A 26,351-nucleotide genomic window follows, 5' to 3' on the forward strand; every position below is an offset into this window, starting at 1 on the left:
GCACATTGTTGCTCCACCCTCACATGGTAGAAAGAATTAGAAAGGAGAACACTGTGACTTTGCACAGCTGAAGGGCAAAGGGGACAGGCAGTTCTTTGAAGCATCTTTTATAAGAGCATAAATCTCATGACTTAATCACTTCTCCAAAGATCACCACCTCTTAATACCACCATCTTAGGGTTTAAGTGTCACATATGAATTTTGGAGGAACACATATATTCAAAATGTATAATTAGAGAAAACTGCATGGTTTTTCCAACTGGAATGAAGTAACATCTAAGTTTAAGGTCAGGAAGTGTTTGGGCAAAATTTTCTCAAATACAGAAAGCAGTATCAAAGACTATTTATTTACAGCATAATTGGCATAGCTATAGAGCAGTTTAATACCTGTCTTACCCTGCTTTGTTACTATACCAAAATATCAGAGACTAAATACTTTATGAAGAAAAGAGGTTTAGTTCATAGCTCTGTAGGTCCAAGGACATAGTGCCAACATTGGCTTCTGGTAAGGGCCTCATGATACATAATATCTCATGGTAAAGAGCAGGCCACAGGCATGGTGGGGAGATATCACATGGTGAGAGAAGCAGCAAGAAAGAAGAAGCCCAACTTGCTTTATAACAACTCACTTTTGTGGTAACTGATCTAGTTCTACAATATCAAGAGCTCACTCCTATGAGAAAAAACATCCATCCCTCTTAATTACCTAATACCCTCAGAAAGACACCATATTCCAGTACCTTCACAATGGGGATCAAGCTTCTAGTACATGAACCTTTGAGGACAAACATATTCAAACCACAGCAATACCCTAAGCATTTTTTTTTTCAGGAGTGAGCTGAATAGAAATGGGTAGAAAAAAAGCAAGGCAATCATCTCTTAGCAGAGAAACTCTATAGAGGTACAGGTCTATCCAGTTCAAAGGATATCCACAGCAAAATTTTTCTTCTCAAAAAAGGAGGCAGGGTGCAGGATTTTGCTAATTCAAAAAGATCCTTTCCAAATGGGTACATACAGTTCCAGCCCCAAAGGATGTAATCTCCTTAAAGAGATAAATGGGAAAATGCCTTCAACCATCAGCATTCATTTCTATTAGTCTTCATTTCTATCTCTCTTTTTAAAATGTTTTATTTATCTGTTTGTTTATTTTTATGTGGTGCTGAGGATCAAACCCAGGGCTACTGCTGAGCCACACCCCCAGCCTTCTATCTTAATCTCTGAATTTGTCTTTTGGCCATTATCTGATGGTGTGTAGAAAGCTGACTGCCATACATTGATAAGGCATCCATCTAACCAGTGCACCTTGCTCATCCATTTTAATCAAACATATAATAACTATGTTAACATATGGTAAATATTATTTATCCTGATCTCTCTCTTTTTTTTTTTTTTTTGGTGTTACTGAGGATTGAACCTAGAGCCTTGCATACGTGAGGCTAAATATATGCTCGGCCCTTTTTAAAATTTTGAGACAGGGCCTTGCCAATTTACCCAGGCTAGCCTTAAACTTGTGATCCTTCTGCCTCGGCTGCCTAAGTGGCTGGTATTACAGGCTTGTGACATTATACCGAGTTCCATCGGTTCTTTTATGAACTGTTCATTAAGAAGTGCCAGCATTTTGTCCATGGTTTCCTGGTCAACTATTTTTCTCTTAGTCTAATAGTATTGATTTACTACCTCCTTCCCAAATTTAAAATTTGCTTTTTGTTTTTTAATGTATCTTGTTGAATTATGTTGTTTATATGACCACACCATCCTAGGCTTTATTATATATTCTATTTTCTAAATCTTACTCTGAAATCTCACTTTTCCAAGTTCCCTACAATCTTACCTTATTTTTACTACTCCCAAACATGGATCAAAAGTACAAGTCAAGCTGATCACAGCCCTTAATATAAGCCATAACAATTCTCACGTCTGTACCCATTCTCTTCCCTGAATGATATGCCGGTCACTGCTCTCTTCTTCTCCAAATTTTATCTGTTCATCAAGGTTCAGCTTAAGTTACTTCATAAATCTACTTTAATACTCTCAATCCCACTGCTTACTACTTTCTCTAAAAGTGGGCAGCACTGCATTTCCTTGAAACATTTAATTATATGGGTCTTCAACAATTTCTATAAATGCTATGCTGTGTGGTCCGTAAGGTAGGGACTATTATTTACACAGCTCTTGCCTTTGTACAAAAATTGAAAGAGCAGTAGGAAATGAAGATTATTGTCCTGACTTGGCACTGAGGAAACAAGCTACTCCTCAGTAACTCTCTGATATTCACTCTATTTTTCTCATAGCATAAACAGTACTAGGTAAATGGAAGGCTACCAAGACATCTTGAAGACCATTATCTTATAGTTTGTAGATTAGTAGTCTGTCAATAAGAGGAAAATGGGGCCAGGCACCTGTAATCCCAGCAGCTCAGGAGACTGAGGCAGGATTGTGGGTTCAAAGCCAGCCTCAGCAATTTAGTAAGGCTCTAAGCAACTTGATGAGACACAGTCTCTAAATAAAATATAAAAAAGGGCTGGGGATGTGGTTCAGTAGTTATGAACCCCTGGGTTTAATCTCCAGTACCAAACCAAACTAAACAAAAAAAAAAAAAAAAGGAAAATATGCACCTCAGTGCTTCATATTGTCCACTGCACATTGACTTTTCACTTTTATAAACTTTACGTCAGTATCATTCTATAAAAATAAATGTTAACATCAACTCTTAAGAAAAAAATTGTGACTGATTACAACTTACAGGCCAGTAATAAGGGATGTTAGTGGGTAGTAATAAAATTCTCTGTACAGTCTCACTTATCAATTTGTCACAGTGCTACTGCATTGGTAAAGTGAGGCAACCACAATTAAGGTGGGGGGATGATTATAGAGCATAATTCAAAACCAAAGCATAAAAATGACAGATTTTGAATAAAATATTTAATATTTGATCAAATTTAAAATAAGTAACTCTTGCTTCAGCCAATTTCATAACTTAATACATTATAAAAGGCTTACAAAACTTCTGATTTGCTGATTAAATTACATAAAATACAATTTAGGTTGTAAGCAGTGATGCAAGCCTCTAACCCCAGCAACTTGGGAGGCTGAGGATTGCAAGTTCAAGACCAGCCTTAGTAATTTAGCAATGTCTTAGGGAGACCCTGTCTCAAAATAAAAAATTAAAAGGGATGGGGATGTGGCTCAGAGGTTAAGCACCTCTGGGTTCAATTACCAGTACCACCTCCTCAAGTACAATTTAATTCTTTAGCACCAGTGGACACTAATGATAACATCATTCTGAACCTAGATTTGCATCAACCTTAAGTTTAATCGATAGAGATCAGTTTGATAGGGGAAGAAAAAAAGAGCACTTTCTGGGTGGAAACTATCTCCCAGAAAACCCTAAATTGGTGAATAATACTCAACCACATCAGTATCATATTTAGAGAAATAGGAAGGTATGGAGGAAGTGTTTTAAGTTTCCTCCAGACCCCAAGCAAAAATGCCAGCAATTGAAAGCATCCTAAAAAACACTTAGTAGAAAGAACTTCACATTTTAACAAAATTAATAATGACTTGTGTTCATAAATGTCCATCTAGTCCAGAATATAAGTACAATCTTGTATATAAGAGGGAAATAAAGTGAGACTTTAAAAGATCCCACTAAAACAATCACCAATAACATGGTGCAGTTACAGTACTGATCATCATAGTTATTCATAGCTGTTACAGTACAACTACACAGATATAGGTCATTGTTACACAACTTTATTAGGAATTCAGTATCGTCAAAACATTTCTATAAGAGGTCAATATAATAATCTTTTATCGATCTAGGAATTCTGGCACTGAAAGTGTGAATAACCCAAAGTAATGATGTCGTCACCAAGGGACAAGAATAGAACCCAAATCCCTTGACTCCCAAGCTGTGTTTTCCATTAATTGTGCTCCTTTCTACTCATCTGAGAGCATCAAGTATAAAGGGTTAGGGAAAGGAGTGGACACAAATAAGCCAAATCTGTGAGGTGGAGACTGCACTGGAAGTCCTAAGGAATCGCCATTTGACACTTTCCTTTTGTTTTGGCTGAGCAAGATGAAAGCAGCAACCACAAACCCCTGGGACCAAGAACTGGAACTAGGTACTGCCTGTTGTGGTTTAACTCTCTCTTTCTCCAGTGAGGCCTTTCCTCTTTAACCTCTCTTCCGGCCAAGCCCTAGTGCTCTCTTCACCCCACTGGTCTTGATCCTCTCTTCTTCAGTCTCACTCTGCACGTTACGGCTAGGTGTCCCTGTAAGGGTTGGCAAGGGCGCCTCGCTCGTCCTTGTGTCCTTTAAGCGTCCGGAGGGTTCGAAGCGCCGCCGGAGTTTCCCTAGATAATGAATGGTAGTCAAGCACTGTAAACGTGTTTCAACTGTTAGAGGAACTTCGGAGGTGGGAACCGGGAACTGCTCTGCGTGGGTCTAGGCAGCCCGTCAGGACAAAGCGAAATTTAGACTATAAGCACAGAGCTTCCCTCTAGCCGGGAGCTTCCCCCAGCTCAGCGATTCCCTGGGCAACCTCCCACTGGAGGACGCTTGCAGGAGCGCGCTGTTTACACCTTCCCTAGACCAGGAGGAGGAAAGCAGCCCTCGCGGACCCGGGGGGATTCCAAACCGTTACTCCGCCCGCTGGGGTGGGGCCATCCCAACGGCCGAGCATGCGCGCTAAGCCAGCCGGTTCCAGGACACTACAAGTCCCACAAGGCAACGCTCCGCGTGGGCGGGCGTCTGCCTTAGCTGCCCCAAGCTTATTCCTCTAGCTACTACCGCTCTCCGGCCGCCGCCGCCCCCCAACTCTCTGGCCCCATCTATTCCCTTCCCACGCTAAAGGCTACTTCCTCTTGAGGCAAACGGGAAGCCTTAACAATCTCAATACCGAAGCTCCTGGCTCCGCTTGCCTCTGCCTGGACTATGCCTGACTCCCTCATCAGAGAAGGGTGGTGGAGGCGCGAGAAGGGAGCTCTCGCAGGGCAAAGTGGGGCAAACCGGCCACACTTCCGTCTTCTGGGCTCCGGAAGGTAGCGCGCACGCGCTCGTTGCGACTTCGGCTCGGTTGACTTCCGCTCCCACTGTGCCCTGCGAGCCGAATCATGGATCACACTGGTAAGGAGGCGGAGGCAGTGGGGGTCCCAGTTTCATGCCCCCTTGGCTAGTCTGGGACTGGTCGTCCAGCGGGCAAAAGGGGTTACGCTTGCCCCACAGCACTGGGGTGTGGCGGTGAGGAAGAAATCTCATAGACCCTCTTCCCGTGCCCCGCAGGGCCTGCTGCTTTTCGGCCTACCCTCCGGTGCGGTACCTCCATCCTCGGTGCCGGCAACAACCGCTTCTGTGTCTGGTTTTGCTGAGCTCCCAGCTGGGACAGTGGGTGGCGTAGGCTTCCTGGCAAGGGGAGAGCGCCGTATCTTTTATTTATTTAAACTCAACACAGTTGCTCTGCCCCAGGTTATGGGGTACTGGTGGGTGGATACCAGCGGTGATTGAAGTCTCCTTGCTCTGGTAGTTAGTTGAAGACTTCCTGCTCTCAGCTTTAGGCGGGTGCTGCAGTTATTTCTTGTTTGTCTCTTCGGTCCATCATGGACTAGAGGTTACAGAAGGGAGTCGGATATAGTTTTCCAATTCATAAACAGAGCAGCTAGAAATTTCCACCTAAGCCCAAAGCATGCCTATGCTTCGGCTGTGGTCTTTTCTCATCATCAGTTGAGGCCACTTATATGGGAACACAAAAGATCAAGACATTCTCATCCCTTTCGCCAAGGGTAGCTCCACCTCTTGTTAGGTGTTATGTGCTTTGCTTTCTTGTGGTTCTTGGATGTTGAATGAGGCACTTGAAGTTAGTAAGTGCTTCAGTTACATCGATCATAGCACACGTAGGGGGAATAGACTTTTTCTTAAGCATTGATCTGAATGTTCTCAATCATCAGCTACATATTTATTGAGTGTGTGTACATACATGTTTATTTATGCCGGATATGTCTAGATACTTGCAGGCCTGAAGATGGAATGATGGAAGGGTTAACAATAGAACTGGGTTCTTTTCCTCGTGGACATTACATACTGCTGGGGAAGACAGACAGTCACACACATTCTCATTCCCCCCACCCCCATATATATATAAAACTCGTTTACAGATTATTACAGATTGGTGAATGCCTTCAAGGAAAACAAATGCTGTGGAGTAGGAAGTTTCAGAGAGAATGGGCAGGGAAGGTCTTCTGGGAAAGGTTAGTAGTTGAGACTCATGTATAAGAAGAATCTAGCCATGAAATAAAACAGAAGGAACATTTTCAGCAAGTTCAAAGACTCCAGGATAGGAAAATGGAGAGAATGCCAGTTGGTTGTGGCCTAGTTGGCAAGGGAAAAAGAGCCCTAAGTTGAGGTTGCAGAGGAAGTCTAAGTCACCACCTTCAGGACTTTGAAAGGTACATTAAAGAGTTTAATTTTTGTTTGAGTGAATATGAAGTCTCTGAATAGAAGTAAAAGAAGGAACATAGTCTTAAATATGTAATGGACTGTTTTGTGGAAGTCAAGAATAATAGAAAATAGACAATTTAGGAGGTCATTGTAGTAGACCAGAAGGAAGGCTTGGTTTAGTGAAAATGAAGTGATGGAGTACTTGCCTAACATGCAGTTTACAAGGCTCTGGTTTGAATCCCCTGCACCACCACCACTACAACAACAAAAGGTGGAGAGAGGTGGGATGAGGGGCGAGAAAGGGCAGATGGAATAAATGTTTTGGTGGTAGAGCTCAAGCACCTTCTAATGAATTGATTTGGGGGTATGGGAGAGAAATGCCTGGGCTTCTGGTTTCAGTGGAAGTTAGGAATTTGGGAACAAGAATTTGGTTTTGGACTGCTGGGTATGAGATGTATATTGATATAGGATGGGCGGTACTAAATGGAGCTCAGAGGAAAGATATGAACCAAAAATATATATTTGGGAGTTAATACCTTATAGTTGATCTCTTTAAAGCATGAGCATGGGAGAGATCATTTAGTGAGAGGCATATAGAAAAGAAGAGGGCCTAGAACCAGGCTTTAAGGAATTCCAGAGTTTGGAAAATATATGAGTTGAAACTCTGGAATCTTGAGGGTAGGGGTAACAAATGTGGAATTTTAGTTTCTCCTTTATCCTGTTATCGGAACTGGGAGTGAAGTCCCTTTTACAGTTTAGAAGTTGTTATATTAGGAAATCTGAAAATGGATGGGTGTGTAAGAGGCTTTATTATCCTAATTTTAAACTTTTAAAAGTTTGCATGGGAAATAAAAGTTAATTTCTTTGTGAGACCTTCTCCTTAATGTTTCATATCAGAAGACAGTACCAATTGCTATACACTGATTGTGAGGAAGAAACTTTTGTGAAAGTTTCAGATATCAAAGTTCATAAACATGAATTTGATGACAATCACAAATAAGCCATTGACAAATGAGGAAATGCTGTTAGCTAGTTAATTGAAGACATCATGACAGAATAGGCATCTTGAGAATGATTTTAATATCAAAGGATCTCTTTGGAAAAATTGGTGAAACCCTTGAATATTAGTGCAAAAATGACCCATTGTATATATGGTCATGTGTAAAATTGAAATGTAAAATGAAGTGTTTTAAGGAGAAAAAATTTTCCATGAAACAGTTAACACTTGATTCATTCTTTGGTCACTCATATGCATTGTTGAATTAGCACCTTTGTAAAGTAACCTAAATTTTGTAAAATATTTCTTTGTTCCTTTTATTCAAGATAAAAATCCTAAACCTTTTTAAGCTACATAATAAAAAATGCTCTTTCTTGTAAGGTGAATTCACCATAAATGGCCAGTTATCCTTAGTTTTCTCTTTGAGTAATATCCAAGGACTTTGTTACTATGGACAATAAGTTTAGTTATTATATTCAAAAGGAAATTGTATGTTTTGATCCTTAATTTTAAAAAGACACAAACCAAAAAAAAGTTCCTCAAACAATCCCAGATTGTTGTCACTGTGAAGTGTTCTACTTTGTAACTTGAAATTTTTGAAGCAAACAGCAAAGTTTTAAGGGGCAGCAGGCTCTTGCACATGGCAAGCTGGCTATGTGATCAACAATAAGAGACCTCACGTGTTCAGGGTGGTGTGAAAAGAACTTGTAATGAAGTGTTGGTATTTTCATTCACAAAGGTAAAACCCTTAAGAATACTTTTGATAGCTGAAGGACAATATTAGCTCTTTTTTAATAATTGTAAAGTCAGGAATACTTTTTAAGAAAAATGTTATTTAGAAATATCTGCCTTTTGGCTGTTGCATTGCTTTATTTATTGACATAAATAAGCAAATGCATTGAAAATGAATGAAATACATTAATCAGCTTGTTAGTTCATTTAGTGAAGTGTTGAAAATTGATAAAGTTGGAAAAGTTGAATTTATTCTAATCAAGAGTTTAGCTAACCATGTAATCCCTTTTTCATATCCCCCTACAAGATTACCTGTTAAAAAAGTAGAAAGTAGACAGAAAAAATTCAAAATAATCATTCAGGACCTATTTTAACACAAAAAGTGTACATGTAATACAGCCTTGGAGGTCATTGGTACTGTTATTACTTTTGTCTACTCATAATTAATATGGACAGTTTATTTATTTGTTTTGATTGTAATATTGTTTGCAGGGGCAGTTATACAACTTTGTTCAATAGCTTATGTTTAAAACATAATTTAAAATTTTTGTTTCTTTGTATATCTCATTTTAGAGCATTTTCCTTTTTGACTCTAGGTAAAGTTGATTATTTTCTGTGTTATAATATCTTTTCATTTACTTGAACAAAGGTAACTCTTTAAGCTCTACATGAGTTGGTTCTATGAAATAATAATGGAACATAAGTTAATTTGTTTCATAGATGATAACAAGCAGAGGTGTCATTTGTTTAAACTTAGATGGAGTTAGAAACCTTGCATCCTCCTATATTATAATTTTCCAATACAGTGCTAAGAATAACTCAGTGTATCTCTAGAAATGTTGTAGTATAAATTATTGCATGTTTCTGTTATTACAGGGTATAATAAATTTTTACTTTATCGCTCAACCCTTTTTAGAAGAACCATTTTAGGCTGAAGGAAATAATCTCTTTAAAACTGACTTCATTTTCAGATGCATTATTTAATTTTGCCTTCATCAGGGTTAGTTTTTTTTTTTTCAGTTTTATTGGTTACCCTAATGTAAACTTAGCAACTTTATTGACTGTCTACGTGGCAAGCTTGACAGGAGATAGGGATGGTTTTGTTTCTTTTCCTTTTTCATTTTTTTTTAATTCTCATAGTTACTTTTTTTAAAAAAAAATTTGATTTGTTTTACATGACAGCCGAATGCATTTGAATTCATAGTACACATAGAGCACAATTTTTCATATCTCTGGTTGTACACAAAGTAGAGTCACACCATTTGTGTCTTCATACATGTACTTAGGGTAATAATGTCCATCTCATTCCATCATCTTTCCTACCCCCAGTCCCCCTCCCTTTCCTTCCCTCCCTTTGTCCTAATCAAAGTTCCTCTATTCCTTCCATCCTCCCCCCCCACCCCCATTATGGATCAGCATCCGCATAGCAGAGAAAACATTTGACATGATATTCTCCAACCCCATCCATTTAGCAGCAAATGACATGACTTTATTCTCTCTTAATGCTGAGTAATATTCCATTGTATATATACCACAGTTTATTTATCCATCTGTTGAAGGGTATCTAGGTTGGTTCCACAATTTAGTTGTGAATTGTGCTGCTATAAACATTGGTGTGGTTGTGTCACTATAGTATGCTGTTTTTAAGTCCTTTGGGTATAAACCAAGGAATGGGATAGCTGGGTCAATTGGTAGTTCCATTCCAAGTTTTCTAAGGAGTCTCCATACTGCTTTCCAGATTGGTTGGACCAATTTGCAATCCCACCAGTAATGTATGAGTATGCCTTTTTTCCCACATCCTTGTCAACATTTATTGTTGTTTAAATTCTTAATAGGTGCCATTCTGACTGGAGTTAGATGAAATCTTAGAGTAGTTTTGATTTGCATTTCTCTAATTGCTAGAGATGTTGAACATTTTATCATATATTTGTTGATTGATTGCATATCATCTTCTGAGAAGTGTCTGTTCAGCTCCTTAGCCCATTTATTGATTGGATTATTATTATTATTTTTGGGGTGTTAGGTTTTTTGAGTTCCTTATATATTCTAGAGATTAGTGCTCTATTTGATGTGTGTGTGCTAAAAATTTGCTCCCATTTTGTAGGCTCTCTCTTCACCTCACTGATTGTTTCTTTTGCTGAGAGGAAGCTTTTCAATTTGAATTCAGCCCATGTATTGTTTTTGGATTTTATTTCTTGTGCTATAGGAGTCTTGTTAAGGAAGTCGGGGCCTAATCCAACATGATAAAGACTTGGGCCTACTTTTTCTTCTATTAGGCGAAGGGTCTCTGGACTAATTCCTAGGTCCTTGATCCATTTTGAGTTGAGTTTTGTGTGTGGTGAGAGGGGTTTATTTTCATTTTGCTGCATGTGAATTTTCAGTTTTCCCAGCACTATCTGTTGAAGAGGCTATCTTTTCTTCAATATAAGTTTTTGGCACCTTTTTCTAGTGTGAGATAACTGTATTTATGTGGGTTTGTCTCTGTGTCCTCTATTCTGTACCATTGGTCTACAAGTCTATTTTGGTGCCAATACCATGCCTTTTTTGTTACTATTACTCTGTAGTATAGTTTAAGGTCTGGTATAGTGATGCCACCTGCTTCATTCTTCTTGCTAAGGATTCGTTTGGCTATTCTGGGTCTCTTATTTTTCCAGATGAATTTCATGACTTCTTTTTCTATGAGAAATGTATTGGGATTTCAATTGGAATTGCATTAAATCTGTATAGTACTTTTGGTAATGGTCATTTTGACAATATTAATTCTGCCTATCCAAGAACAAGGGAGATATTTCTATCTTCTAAGGTCTTCTTCAATTTCTTTCTTTAGTGTTCTGTAGTTTTCATTGTAGAGGCCTTTCACCTCTTTTGTTAAGTTGATTCCCACATATTTTAGGGTTTTTTTTTTTTTTTGAGGCTATTGTAAATGGGGTGATTTTCCTAGTTTCTCTTTCAGAGGCTTTGTCACTATACAGAAATGCCTTTGATTTATTGGTGTTGATTTTTATATCTTGCTACTTTGCTGAATTCATTTATTAGTTCTAGAAGTATTCTGGTGGAATTTTTTGGATCCTCTAGGTATAGAATCATGTCATCAGCAAATAGTGATAGTTTGAGTTCTTCTTTTCCCATCCATATCCCTTTAATTTCTTCCATCTGTATAATTGCTCTGGCTAGGTTTTCAAGAACTATGTTAAATAGAAGTGGTGAAAGAGGGCATCCCTGACTTGTTCCAGTTTTTAGAAGGAATGCTTTCAATTTTTCTCCATTTAGAATGATGTTGGCCTAGGGCTTAGCATAGATAGCTTTTACAATGTTGAGATATGGTCCTCTTACCTCTAGTTTTTCTAGTGTTTTGAACATAAAGGGGTACTGTATTTGTCAAATGCTTTTTCTGCATCTCTTGAGATGATCATATGATTCTTTAGATATATTGATGTGATGAATTACATTTATTGATTTCTATGTGTTGAATCAACCTTGTATCCCTAGGATGAACCCCACTTAATTGTGGTGCACTATCTTTTTAATATGTTTTTGTATTTGATTTGCCAGAATTTTACTAATAATTTTTGCATCTATGTTTATTAGAGATATCAGTCTGAAATTTTCTTTTTTTTGATGTGTCTTTGTCTGGTTTTGGAATCAGGCCTTTGATACTGGCCTCATCGAATAAGTTTAGAAGTGTTCCCTCTTTTTCTAAGTCATAGAATAATTTGAGGAGTGTTGGTTTTAGTTCTTCTTTGAAGGTCTTGTAGAACTCAGCTGTGTATCCATCTGGACCTGGGCTTTTCTTGGTTGATAGGCTTCTGATGGCGTCTTCTATTTCATTGCTTGAAATTGATCTGTTTAACTTGTGTATATTGTCCTTATTCAGTTTAGGAAAATCATATGATTCTAGAAATTTGTCTTTGATATTTTCTATTTTACTGGAGTATAAATTTCAAAATAATTTCTAATTATTTTCTGTATTTCTGTAGTTTCTATTGTGATATTTCCTTTTTCATCACAAATTTTAGTAATTTGAGTTTTCTCTCTCCTTCTCTTCATTAGCATGGCTAAGGGTTTATCAATTTTATTTAATTTTTCAAAGAACCAAGTTTTTGTTTTGTCAGTTTTTTTCAATTATTTCAATTTCATTGATTTCAGCTCTAATTTTAATTATTTCCTATTTTCTACTGTTTTTGGTGTTGATTTGTTGTTCTTTTTTCTAGGGCTTTGAGGTGTAATGTTATGTTATTTATTTGTTGACTTTTTCTTCTTTTAAGGAATGAACTCCATGCAATGAACTTTCCTCTTAGTACTGCCTTCATAGTGTCCCAGAGATTTTGATATGTTGTATCAGTGTTCTCATTTACCTCTAAGAAATTCTTATAGTTTAAGACAGAGGTTCTTATCTTGGGTTCATGAAGTTTTTTATTTTTCTGTAAACTGTGGAATTAGTGAAAATTTTTATTGTTCACTTCTGTAAGAGAGATAAAAGTACTATAGCTTTGTCAGTTTCTAATAGGGTTCCATGTCTCAAAAAGCGTTGCTTTAAAAGTTTATCTAAAATAAAGAAAATTAGCAGTAAATTTGTGTTAGTGTAATATTTAAAATCAGGACTAATATTGTTAACCCTTGATAATGTTGGTTATGTTGTTTTAATACCTGAGATGAAATAATCTTAAAAGAAAAACTAAAAGAAATTAATTTTTTTTTCCTCTAACATAGACAATGAGTTACAAGGCACTAATAGTTCTGGATCATTGGGTGGTCTTGATGTTCGCAGACGAATTCCTATAAAACTCATCTCCAAACAAGCAAACAAAGCCAAACCTGCACCTCGAACTCAAAGGACTATAAACAGGATGCCTGCAAAGGCTCCACCTGGTGATGAAGGTAATTTGTTTAACTAATATGTTCAATAGTCTTTTTGTTTATCTCATTGCACCATACGTCTGTGATCTTATTTACTTATGGCTACTTTAATCTTACATGCTCTTTTCAGCCTTTTTATTTCATTTTGGTGTATTTTATATTTTTTTCTCCCTTTATAAGTTTCCCCTTTAAAAATAAACCTAAATGGTATTCCAGAAAGCATAGCATAAGTAAAATAGCTCCCTCTATAATCCTTCTTTCCAAAGATAATCTTATTAAGACTTTTGTACAAAAGTACAGTTTTTTCCTAGGTAGTTTTTCATGTAAAGTGCATTTGAAATTTTGCCTTATCAGTACATTCAGATGTACATAATTTAAAAAAAAATTGGTTTGGACAGTGGCTCAGGAGGCAGAGGCAGGAGGAATGTAAGTTCAAAGCTAGCCTCAGCAATTTAGTGAGGCCCTAAGCAACTCAGCAAGACCCTGTTTCTAAATAAATATATGAAAGGGCTGGGGATATGGCTTAGTGGTAAAGTGCCCCTGGGTTCAATTCTTGGTACCAAAAATAGAAAAAAGAAATAGGTTTGGATATTTCATTTATGATATACCATAATTTATTTAGCAAATTTTTTAGTTTTTTTCCTCTAATAATAGTACAGCAAATATCCTTGTGTATATGGCTTAATATGATTATTTTGTAAAATTTATACTTTGCAAAAACTTTGGACATTTAAAAACTTGATGATAATGTACATTTTAGAATTTGTCAGATATTGTCAAATTGCTTTTCAGGAAAGGTACATTAGCTTATATTCCCACACATCGATTCCTGGTATTATTAACTTATTTTTTTTCTTTTCATATATATTTCTTTCATTATATGTAAGGTTTTATATATTATATATATCTTTTCATAGTATATCTTTTCATAGTATTGGTCATTTCTTTTGCCTAGGTTTTTTTCCCATTCATATTCTTTTCCAGTTTTTTTGTTTGGCAGTCTTTTCTCCAATTTTTATAAATTAATGCAATTAGCCATTTGTTATATATTGTCTGTATTCTCCACTTGTCTTTTGAATTTTATTTGAGTAAAATTTTTATTTGTAAAGATCTTGAAGACTCTGTGTAGCCAGATAATTAGTCTTGCTCTTAGGACTTTTGGGTTTTAAGAGATTCTTTAAATGGAATTCCTTATTCCATGAATATAAGTTTTCCTATTTTACTATTTAGTAGAGGTCAGTAAACTGGCCAGTGGGCCAAATCTGGCCCTGTTTTTATAAATAAAGTTTACAACACAACCATGATTGTTCATGTAATTTTTATTGGTGGCTGTTTTGCTTTCCTCCTATAATGGCAGAGCTGAGTATTTGTGATAGAGACAATATGGCCTACAAACTCTAAAATATTTATTGTCTGGGCTTTTACAGAAAAAGTTTGCTAACCCCTGTTTTGGGACATTTATGGATATGAGTTTAGTTGTGGTTGTTGATATTTTAATTTTTTTGGTACCAGGATTGAACCCAGGGTACTTTACCATAAGCAATATCCCTAGGGGCTGCCCCCCCACTTGTGTTTTTTTTTTTTTTTAATTTTGAGAGAGGATCTCACTAAGTTGCTTAGGGCGTTGCTAAATGGCTCAGGTTAGCCTCAAACTTAAGCCTCACAAGTTGCTGGGATTATAGATGTGTGTCACCATTCTCTGTGTTAGTTTATTAAAAACAAGCAAATGAAAAGCCTAACAGAAAGTGAGGTCTTACTTATTTTTCTCCATAGCAGCTAGCCATTTTGCCAACCATTTACTAGTCTTCTCTCTCTATTTTTTTTTTTTTTGCTGACTTGGAATCTTGCCATTAACATACGTTAAAGTTCTTAAAGTAGGTATATTTCTAGATTTTCTATCGTATTCTAGCAATCTGACTGCATATTATTATTATTATTTTTTAAAGTATCAGACTGCTTTAGTTACCTTATAAAATGGTTCCTTTTACCATAGGGTTTCTCTTCTGCCTAAAGAAGTCTACTTGAAGTTGAAACATGGTAAATCGTGGTGTTAAAACTGGGGTATGGTTAAATGGTAGAACATATTTAGCATATTCAAGGTCCTAGGCTGGAATCCTAGCACCAATAAATCAATGAAAAATCACAGTAGTTACAGCCTAGGGCAGCTACTCTACTATATAGGCTCCCCTTCTCCCCTTTTTTTGTTAAGTAATATTTTAAACTAAACATGATGTACAATAGCTCTGTCTTAATACTAATCCAAACAATGCAAAAAAAAAATAAATAAATGCGCTCATGTTTCCTCTTAGGTATGGCCTCACTCAACCTCAATCCTACAGCTCTTTCTAGAGGGAATTACTGTTACAAGTCTCTCTTAATAGCATTAACTTAGGTTGAAGGTAATTATTGGATATTTAGGTTCACTTATATGGTATTCTTAAGAAATTATTTTTCCCCCTAAGGCATTAATCAAAATAGTGAGTTTTGGGTGCTAGTATATTATCTGCACAGATATATAATTTAATGATAGGATTACTGGTTAAGCCACTCTGAAAAATTATTATATATTTCTCATTTCGTTGGTCATTCATCTTGGTAATTTTCTGGGTTTCCAGCAATGATTTTCTTTATTTTGAATTTTAAATGACCCCAGCTTTTATGAGGTGTAAGTGGCCATACAAGAGCTTGGGTATAAATGATAAGAAAACCCTGACTTTGAACTATACATTTGTGTTAGAGGTAATTAAATAGTATATTGGAGTATTCACAAAACTCTTGCGTCACTGTGTGTGTGCGCGCACATGTGTGTGTGTGTGTGTGTGTGCGCGCCTGTCTATCCATCTGTCCATAGGTGCTGGTATTTAGCTATGTGGGTAAGATTAAAAGTGTTTTGGCTACTTTGTTTACCAGTTCGTGGGCCAAAGGAGTCATGAGAAGCTTTGAAGGAGGGATATATTTGTCTTCTCAGCTTTACTTTAGGAAATTGGATTCTACCTAGAATTTCCATCAGACTATTCATTGGTTTTCTGTGCTTTTGTATGAGATGAAAGGATTGAGAGGAATGCTATCTCAACTTTTTAAATTAGGCGAGAGAAGGTGAGACTATTTGATCTTTTTATTATCTCAAGTTTATAGATAATAATCATACAGCTCCTGCTATTTGGGTGATTAACCAGGGAGAGGTTTTAATTGAAAGGATGAAGTATGAATATGTTGATTCTAAAGTCATGCCCAGTGTGTGGGTAAGAAGGATTCCTAAGAAAATCTTCAGAAGAGAAATCTTATGTGACTGCATGACCAATATAATTCTGCAACCTGTACACTCAGAAAAATGAGAATTATCCCATCTGATTCAAATGTGTGATATGTCAAGATCATTGTACTGTCATGTGTAATTAATTAAAATAAATAAAAAAAATAAAAAATAAAAAAAACAAAGAAAAATCTTGTCATAGAAAATCTTCAGAATTTGCTCTTTTTCATTATGTTCTTTTGGCAATAAAATTAGTTTCTTGCAGCCTTGTATCTACTTTTGTAGATATTAGAATAAATATGATATCTTAAAATATTATGCAGCAAGCATGATGGTTATACTTGATAAGAGCACTTGAATGGGAGTTGAGATTGATTTTGCTGTTAATTACACCCCTGCCCTGTGGGCGCCCCCCCCCCACCCCATACACAAGATGGAACCCAGGGGCACTCTACCACTTAGTTACATCCTTAGTCCTTTTTTTATTTTGAGGCAGGGTCTTGCTAGGTTGTTGGAGTTAGCCTTGAACTTATTCTGTTTCAGCCTCCCTGGTAGCTGGAATTACAGGTGTGTTACACCATGCCTAGCTCTGCCACTAATCTTGTATGTTGAATTATTGAGTATTCTGCAGTCAATTATAAAGTAATAGGATGGACTATATGATCATTTTTACCTGGTGTTTTAAACTAGTCTTAATTACCTTATTTTTAGAAGAACTTTGAAAGACATAAGATGGACTTTTTAGTAAATAGGCCTATTTTGTCATATACATATGGTTCCCAAATGAAATTTAAGATTTGAAAAGTAAATGGGTAACGTTCTTTTTTCCTCAGAAGGATTTGATTATAATGAAGAAGAGCGGTATGACTGTAAAGGGGGCGAACTGTTTGGAAATCAGCGAAGATTTCCTGGACACCTTTTTTGGGACTTTAAGGTATAATTAAAAATAAATTATTAAGTATTAAATAATTGAAATGCATAATATGTGAAGAATGTTATGAATTTTTAATATCCGTGACTTTTTCATCATACACAAATCACTTGCTTATTAATGCCAGGTTTCTGTTATTTTCAAAAATAATTTGAGGTGATGTTCATTGAAGTCAAATAAGATCAATAACCACTATTTAAGAAGAAAAACAAACTAATGGTGGGTAATATGTGAGGATTAAACTAAGAAACCTCTATTTCTAATTGTTATAACAGTGTTTATAAAATTCTAACCATACCACTGTGAATTCATAAAAAGAAAATTTTAATTATATCATTTCAACAGATCAACATCTTAGGTGAAAAGGATGATACACCAGTTCATTTCTGTGACAAATGTGGATTGCCTATTAAAATCTATGGGCGAATGGTAAGTGTAATTTAACTTAAATTCTGTTTTTGTGAATGTAAGCATTTGTGTAGAGATAGAATTCTGAAAAATTTAAGTAGACAAGAGTTTTTCATTCTTTAATAACTATGTTTGTAACATTTAAGTATGAAATATGTAAGCAAAGTTTTGTTTCTTTAATTTTTAAGAGCATGAAATATTTCCATCATAGTGAATCTTTTTTTTAATACCTTTATTTTGTTGTTTAGTCTTTTTTTTTTTTTTTTTTTTTTTTAAATGTGGTGCTGGGGTTTGAACCCAGTGCCTTATGTGTGCTAGGCAAGTGCTGTACCACTGAGGCACAATGCCAGCCCCATAAGTGAAATTTTAATGAAGGGAATACAACAAATTTAATATAATTGTTATTTATTACTTTGGAATAGTTTCAGGAGAAACAAGATAAGATAAAATGTGTTAACAGTGGTTTTCAGGAGCTTTTAACCAGCAGGGACTGTGTTAGAAATTTATAGGACTTACACATCTAGAAAATGTAAACAGATGTATGTGTATATATACATTATTAAAAAAGGGATCAAAGTTTTAACACATTCTCAAAGCCTTTGTGATTAAAAAGAGTGTTAACTATTGCTTTTATATGGTTAGTACTTATTAAATGTTCATTTGAACAGTTTTCATATGCTTTCTAGATATAGATCACTATGCTTATTGTTTTTTTTACGGAAATATTTTAAGTTGTTCCAGTGTGCTTAACTATAATGTCTTTGTTTACAGATTCCATGCAAGCATGTTTTTTGCTATGACTGTGCTATTTTACATGAAAAAAAAGGAGATAAGATGTGTCCAGGGTAAGATAAGGTCATTTTTACTTTTTTTTTTTTTCATTTTTACTTTTTTAATTGGTAAAGTTTGTGGTGTAATGATTTATAAAGGGTTAAAGGTCAGGGTGTGATGTAAACCAGGCAAAAATATCAAATATGTAGACATGGCTAATCTTTGTGAGCCCAGAGTTGGCTTTAGCCTTTTCAAGATGATGGGCAGTCACCATCGGTCAACTTAAACTGACCCACATGATAAAATCTGTATGCCATCAGAGAATTAGTATTCTAAACCAGAAGCAATTATTTTTTTGTTTGCTTTTCATAGTCTCAAAACAAGTTATGAAGAACTAAGTCCATTTTGGGATAGTCAGTCTTTCGTTTTCTTTTGGTTGTTCTTTCCCTCTTCCTCACTAGAGAGGTAGTGTATGGGTTAGTGATTAAGAACAGAGACTCCTGGTATTAGAATTCTTAAAATTCAAATCCCTGTTCGGCCATTTAATGGCTATGTGATATAAGCTATTTTTTATCTATAAAATGGGACTGGTAATTATACTGACCTTCCTAGATTATTTTTAGGATGCATCAAAGACTGATTGATTGATAGAACAAAGCACTATATACATATAGTAAGCTATTCAAATATGATTATTATATAACTTCATTTAACACATGAGGAAACGAATTAAACACAGTTGTGACATAGACCCAGACAAGTTATGAAGAGGTAGGTCCATTTTGGTATAGTTTAAAAGAATTGAGAATAAAGTAGGAATTTTTATATCAGTTTAGAACCCCTCATAAGGCAGGCTTGAGAAAGATTAATAGAAACTTCCTTGGAACAGCCTTAGGTGATTGATTGATTGATTGTAAGTTGTATATGGAGCACAACGTCTTTATTTATTTTTATTTTTATGTGGTTCTGCGGATTGAACCCAGTGCGTCACACATGCTAGTCAAGCGCTCAACTGAGCTACAACTCCAGTCCCAGCCTTAGGCTTCTTAGATTCCTTATAACCTCTATTTGAAGCACTCCAAGGCTTGTAGTATTGGTTGCTAACAAAGCTATGAATGATTGCATGGGGTGATTCCCTTTTTGGTGTAGGAAATTGGCATTACTGAGAAAGGAATGATTCATTGAGAACCCAATGACAACTGATTTTCTTGGCTTGAAGTAACATTATAAAATTTGTACTGGGGGTTAAAACAGTATTCTGTAAAATTGTAATTCAAGAGAGTTATGAAATTAGAAGCTTATATTGCTTGTTTTGGTTATTTTCTCTAATGCCTAATTTTTCAACCCCATGTACATTAAGTTATGTAGTAAATTTAGATTGCTTCCTTTGGATAAAGGGTTTCATATGTGATAAAACAGTATGTAAAGGACATTAAGAAGTTTCCTCTTTTACATAAGGGTTCCAGTGATAATGTTTAACAGGAAATTTGGTTTTCAAGGCATTAAATATAATTCTAGTAAGCACCTCACCTGTGCTGTCCTTAGCTATTTTAGGACATAAGCCTATCTGGATTAATATACCCAGATCAGGAAGTGAAGAAATGATAACCAGAGTTAATATAAACATTATATATTACTGCTGTTAGGCATCACCCAGAGAAAGTGTCTCACATCCTCTTAATGTAGGGATGTTTCTGAGTTTATAATGAAAAATTAGAAGTATGTTATATAGTCACTCAAGGGAAGTATTTTAGTATCAACAGGAATTGCCAGCCTTATTGCAGGATGGAGAAATAGAACTCAACTTCAAGAGTATAGAGCCATTTAACCTAACTTATTGGCATACACCTGTAATCCCAGTGATTATGGGGGCTGAGGCAGGAGAATCACAAACTTGAGACCAGCTTCATCATCTTAGTATCTCAAAAAACTAGAAAGGTCTGGGGGTGTAGCTCAGTGGGTAAAGTACCCCAGGTTCAACCCCTAGTACCAAAAAAATATATATTTAATAAGAATGACAGTTGACACACATAGTCATTGTTAACAGCTTGTATCTAAACAATATCACTTAACCGGTGATTAAATACTGTCACTTTCATTATTTGATCTTAAGAACACTCTTTTAAGGTGAAATAGATATAACAACATTGTGAGTTAGAGTACATAATTTAATTTCACTTGACAAATGAGGAAACATTCAAAATAGGTCAATGACTTCCCAATTCAAAAAAATTCCTTTCCTAAAGGGACCCTGATAGTCAAGGTTTAAATTTAAGTTTTTTATATTTAATGTTAAGAACACTAATGGTTAGGATGATCTTACCCATTGTTATTGTCCTTGCAGCATCTTCCACTTACTGTTCTCCATTTAGTAGTATTTGTTCAGCAAATACTGCTCAGTAATTCAAGGTCTGAATTCCTTTGGTTGTGACAGGTCCTTGGCTTAGTTCTTTCTGGATTATTATTATTATTATTATTTTTACAAATGAATAAAAAGCCACTTATAAAATCAGTTCAGGGTGTTGGAAAGTATAAGGTCTCCTTTTAAGATATATTCTGGTAATACCACGAAGAGTTCAGGGTTGACAGAAATAATGATTAGAAACAAGGTAGGGGAGATTAAAGTTACTTAGAATAACTATAACTTTTAATGTACACTTTTGCTGTTTATGTAACATTTTAAAAGTAGGTATATTTTTAAAAATAAGTGCATTATATTTACCTTTTTAGTAAATCAAATTTTTTCCCTTCTAATTTAGCTGTAGTGATCCTGTGCAGCGAATTGAACAGTGTACACGAGGTTCTCTCTTCATGTGTAGCATTGTTCAAGGGTGCAAGAGAACGTATTTGTCTCAGAGAGACTTACAGGCTCATATCAACCATCGTCATATGAGAGCTGGAAAACCTGTTACCCGTGCTTCACTTGAAAATGTTCATCCTCCTATTGCCCCACCACCAACCGACATCCCTGATCGTTTTATAATGCCACCAGACAAGCACCATATGAGTCATATTCCGCCAAAGCAGCACATCATGATGCCACCACCTCCTTTGCAACATGTGCCTCATGAGCACTATAATCAGCCACATGAGGATATTCGTGCTCCTCCAGCAGAATTGTCCATGGCTCCACCTCCACCTCGTTCGGTCAGTCAGGAAACCTTTCGCATTTCAACAAGAAAACACAGCAATTTAATAACTGTCCCTATTCAGGATGACTCAAATTCAGGTGCTAGAGAACCACCACCTCCTGCCCCAGCACCTGCTCACCATCATCCTGAATATCAGGGTCAACCAGTGGTATCGCACCCTCATCATATTATGCCTCCACAACAACATTATGCACCACCCCCACCTCCTCCACCACCAATAAGCCATCCAATGCCACATCCTCCCCAGGCTGCAGGTACTCCTCACTTGGTGTATAGCCAAGCTCCACCTCCACCAATGACCTCTGCTCCACCACCAATAACCCCTCCCCCTGGACATATTATTGCCCAGATGCCACCTTATATGAATCATCCTCCTCCAGGACCTCCCCCACCTCAACATGGTGGTCCACCTGTAACTGCTCCCCCTCCTCACCATTATAATCCAAATTCTTTACCCCAATTTACTGAAGATCAAGGAACTCTGAGCCCTCCATTTACACAACCAGGGGGAATGAGTCCTGGTATATGGCCTGCACCAAGAGGGCCACCTCCTCCTCCACGAATGCAGGGTCCGCCTTCTCAAACCCCACTTCCTGGACCACATCATCCAGATCAGACAAGATACAGACCTTATTACCAATGATAATAGTATTTTGAACTGAAGATATGATGAGGAAAAAAAACGTGTAGTCAATCTTTTAATTAAGCTTTGACTGTTTGGGGAAGGAAAAGTACCTCTGAGGTGACTATAAAAAACATGTAGGGTCTTGTCTCTAAAATGGTTTTAAATCTTGACCTTAGGATTGATTTCAAGTACTATGCTATAGTGCAGATGAGTTGCTCAGTTGAGCACAGCTATATTTTAACAACTTTGTTCCCTAGGTGGTAAATTGACCCAGAAGAGACCATTTGTAAGAAAAAAAATTTTTTTGAAAAAAAAATTTTCACTGTTCCACTTTCAAAAGTATTGCTTTTGTTAAACCCAATGTTTAGTTTTTCTTGTGATACATTTTTGTTAACCTGTGTAAAAGGATTAAATTTCAATATGGTTGTAAAAATGCTATTTTTATGTGAATTTAAGTGCAGCCACATACTGTTTTATAAAACCATATGTTTTACCACTAATTTCCCAAAGTTACAATAAAATCCTAGAAGTAAAAATTTGCTAGAATTTGCTATAAGGGCAGACTGTTAAACGATAGAGAATTATTTCACATTTTAGGCACTGAAATTTTGCGATATCATAAGTATGTAATACACTTCACTTGGATGCCTTTTTATGTTTAGGCAGCCTCAGGAGCACCAAAATACATTGGAATTCCAATACTAAGATATATTTATGTTTGTAATATTAAAAAATATTCTAATTATTTGAAAAGATATGGCCAAAGGATTCAACACTGTAGGCTCCAAGCTGGTGGGGGGATACTGTTACTTATTAATGCTTTTTTAGTGAATGGTTGGAATCACATGATGTACCACACTTATTAATCTTAAGTAACATTATTTTATAGAACTGTTTAAATGGTGTTATTTAGATGAAGTGTGTTCTACTCTGTTCATTGTCTTAAGCTAAATATTTAGGGCTAAATAGACTTTATATAAATCCTCGTTTCATGGTAGCTTAATTCTGTGCTTATGTGGATTCTCATTTATTGGATTTTAAACTACAATTTGAATGTTGTAGAGGAATTTAAATAATGTATTAATGAAGGATGTTTTCTTGTAATCACAAACTAGCATTTGCTCAGGTTTCATTGCTGTGTAATAAGGGGGTTTCCTCTAACTTGAAATTTAAAAACTATTTCTTTCCCTTTGGTTGGTAAAACAGTCTAAACTTGGAATATGTTAGCATGGAGTCAACAGTAAAGACTACCAGATAATTTTGTATTGGAGAAGAGAAAAGTAATGACTAAATTGTGAATTTCAGTGCTTTATAAGGTGCCTTTAGAGTCAGCTTTTGCATTATAGGGGCTTGTACAGTCCAGCTGAGATGACCACTTACAGTTTATACAGATCTCATATGTATAAATCAATCTTCTTAGGATATTATTGTATATCCTTTGAATAAACCCTGTGAAGTTTTTCCTCCCCCCTAAAATGGTGCATAACATAAACATGATGTGTAGAATGCAGATATCATTTATTAGATAGTTTGTATAGTATATAAATTTAGAACATTTCTTTTTGACAAAGGATAAACTGATTGCTAATTTACCATTTGATTCTGTCAGGAACAGGCAAAACACAATTCTTGGATAATCAGATGCAAAATCATTTCTGAACTTAGAGCAGAATTTAGAAATAATACAAATGGCCATTTCAACTTTGGCTGAAAATAAGTAATACACTTTTTTCTTAAGCAAGTGGTTTTTCACACTTAGCAGTTTGAAAGTCTAGTTTGTTAATGCACTATTTCTAGCGAGAAATTCTTGTTATTAGAAGCATGGGAGTGAAATAGTGTGAAATGGTGGTGAGTGCTTCTATCATATTACTGTAGGTACTTGGACTGGTGCAAACTTGATTCCTTTTCATGCCCCTGTTTAGGAGCTGTTAAAATATTACTGTTTAAATCCCAACCGTTCTTTGTTTCTTGTAATTAGAAAAATAGCCAAATTCACTTTAGAGCTTCTCAACTATTTATGAAAAGCTCTCCTGCGCTTATTGAAATTCACTAGCATTGAATGTGGCAAGAAACCACTTTGTGTTTTGGATAAAAAAAAATATTATCATGCTGAAATTCCACATTAATAATTCTTATAGGCTTTTAAAAATGATTTATTTTTCAGTTATGTTTAATAAATATGCAGGGAGGCAGATCAGATGAATGTCTTGTAGCGGACAAAAATTTTAAATGGTGTTAGACTTGAATTCATCAGTTCATTGTTTGAATGAGGGTGGGTGGGTAGAAGGAAAACAAAATTACTGTTAGTGTTTCTTTTCTTAAGGAAAAAGATGTGAATCCCAGCCTTATTTCAGGGAAGCCTTTGAAGCTATGATGGACATAAGTCTAAATGTATGTATGTTTCATTATATTGCTCTTAAGACTACTGAGGTGGCAGTTTAATTCTTAAAAACAATAAAATGGAAGCATAAATACTATTTTGCCTAGATGAGTTTTTACCTAATGATGACATGCTTGGGAGAATACAAAATTTTCGATGTTTATGTTATAACTTTCCACAGCAAAATTAGGTTCACTTTTTTAAAGATTAAAACCAACAAATTGTTATATTTCTTTGGTGCATGTTTGTACAGTATAGTATTTGGGGAACAATCTGTTGCAAAGACCTTAAGAAACTATCCATTTTATTCAAAATTGTATAATTACTAATCATATCTAGCCAAAATATAAGTAGAAAAGAGATTTGAGCCTAATTTAAAAACTCAAAAATAAGTGGCTATTTATGAAATATATAGAACTGCTTTAAAGTTTTGTTCTGAATGATATTCTGGGAGAGTATCTTTTTGAAAAAGACCTACACTGCTGTCTTTCATGAATTTTTAAAAATAGTCTTATAAGTACATGAAAAAACACAAATATCTAAAAAATATACTTCTCAGATTAGCCATCAAATCAGTAGATCAATATTAAATGAAATTTGACATAATCATATTCAAACATTATAGCCGGATTGAAGGGAATTTACTTTTTGTGAGTAATTTGTCCGTATTGTATGAGTATGGCCTAGAAACCAAGCAGAATTTACTTACTACAATAAATGCACACTCTAGTAAAGCAGTGTTTAGATAATACACTAAGCTGAAAGAGGAATGGGAATTATTCCGGATGAAATGTTAGGTAGTACTAATAAGAATTTTCTTGGCTTTTCAAACACCTTGTTTTGATTCATACACCTTGGATTTTCCATCGTCGAAAAATACTTTAAGGGTGATTGCTCAAAATAACACTTGTGTTAAAGCTTAATTTCCCCATCTTTAAAAATTATGAATTTTTAGGCTTTACAAAAATCATAGTATTGAAAAGTAAGTAATGGGTTTGGTTCTCACATTGTTCAGGATCATCTTTTAAAAAAATAACTCATTACAAAATATTTTCTATGACCCAAGAATATCTGTCATTTCTATTTTAGGTAGCCCTGTCATATTGAATTTAAGCCCATTTTTGTTGGGGACCACAAATCAAGTCAAGATGGCGCCTGGCAGTTTGCCAGGAGGAGTGGTTTGTGAGGCAACGCCACTGAGCCATTAAGTTGGTGGAGATTCCTTATTGGCTGATTGCTGTAACTGGATGATGCTAATTGAGTCAAGCTGTGTGTAATCAGGTATATGTACCTCTGCTGTTTTGTAATAAAAGTGGCTCCTGCTACCTTGGGTGCCCGCTACCTTGAGTTCCCGCTCAGTTCCCGCTGAGTTTCCCCGAAATAAAGCAGTTCCCGTTTCAACCTTCAAGTCGCTTTTCACCTCCTGGTTATTGTGCCCAGCTGGACTGCGGCACATTTTCTGTTAAATTGTCCTTTTGCCTTCAGATTGGAAATTTCCTGCTCCATTTTACTTTACTTCCTTGTTTAAAATCTTTTATTTTTAAAAAAATTTTAGTCACTTTCAGTTACACAGGTATGATATCCTGTGGGGAAACAAACTAATATTACAAATAAAGGCAGAGATACCTTCAATCACTTGCCCAGTGAGCTTCTGATAAGTCTTGTTAAAACTGACTTGTATGACTAATCTTTTATAGATCTGATATTTAAATAGATATGCTCAGCTGGTAAGCATCTTAATCCATGCCAAATGTAAATTTCATAACCTCTATTCAATAATTATATACTGAGTTCCTATTGTGGAATATGA

General features: G+C 35.7%; 1 protein-coding gene across 3 annotated transcripts; it reads left to right on the forward strand.

Annotated features, from left to right (window-relative positions):
* Window positions 1-4,965: 4,965 nt before the first annotated feature.
* On the forward strand, window positions 4,966-26,351 carry CBLL1 (Cbl proto-oncogene like 1). 3 transcript variants are annotated; one of them, XM_081284048.1, is made up of 6 exons: window positions 4,966-5,127; window positions 12,875-13,042; window positions 17,111-17,208; window positions 17,551-17,634; window positions 18,385-18,458; window positions 21,144-26,351. In XM_081284048.1, the coding sequence occupies exons 1-6, from the start codon at window positions 5,115-5,117 to the stop codon at window positions 22,177-22,179; spliced, it is 1,473 nt and encodes a 490-aa protein (XP_081140174.1). In that variant the 5' UTR covers window positions 4,966-5,114; the 3' UTR covers window positions 22,180-26,351. The 3 variants fall into 3 exon arrangements, with proteins under 3 accessions (XP_081140174.1, XP_081140173.1, XP_081140175.1); XM_081284047.1 differs by having other exon boundaries at window positions 17,108-17,208; window positions 21,144-26,340; XM_081284049.1 differs by having other exon boundaries at window positions 5,107-5,241; window positions 17,108-17,208; window positions 21,144-26,345.

Source organism: Spermophilus citellus, assembly GCF_964194105.1.
Source record: "Spermophilus citellus genome assembly, chromosome: 3".
NCBI classification, from domain to species: domain Eukaryota; kingdom Metazoa; phylum Chordata; class Mammalia; order Rodentia; family Sciuridae; genus Spermophilus; species Spermophilus citellus.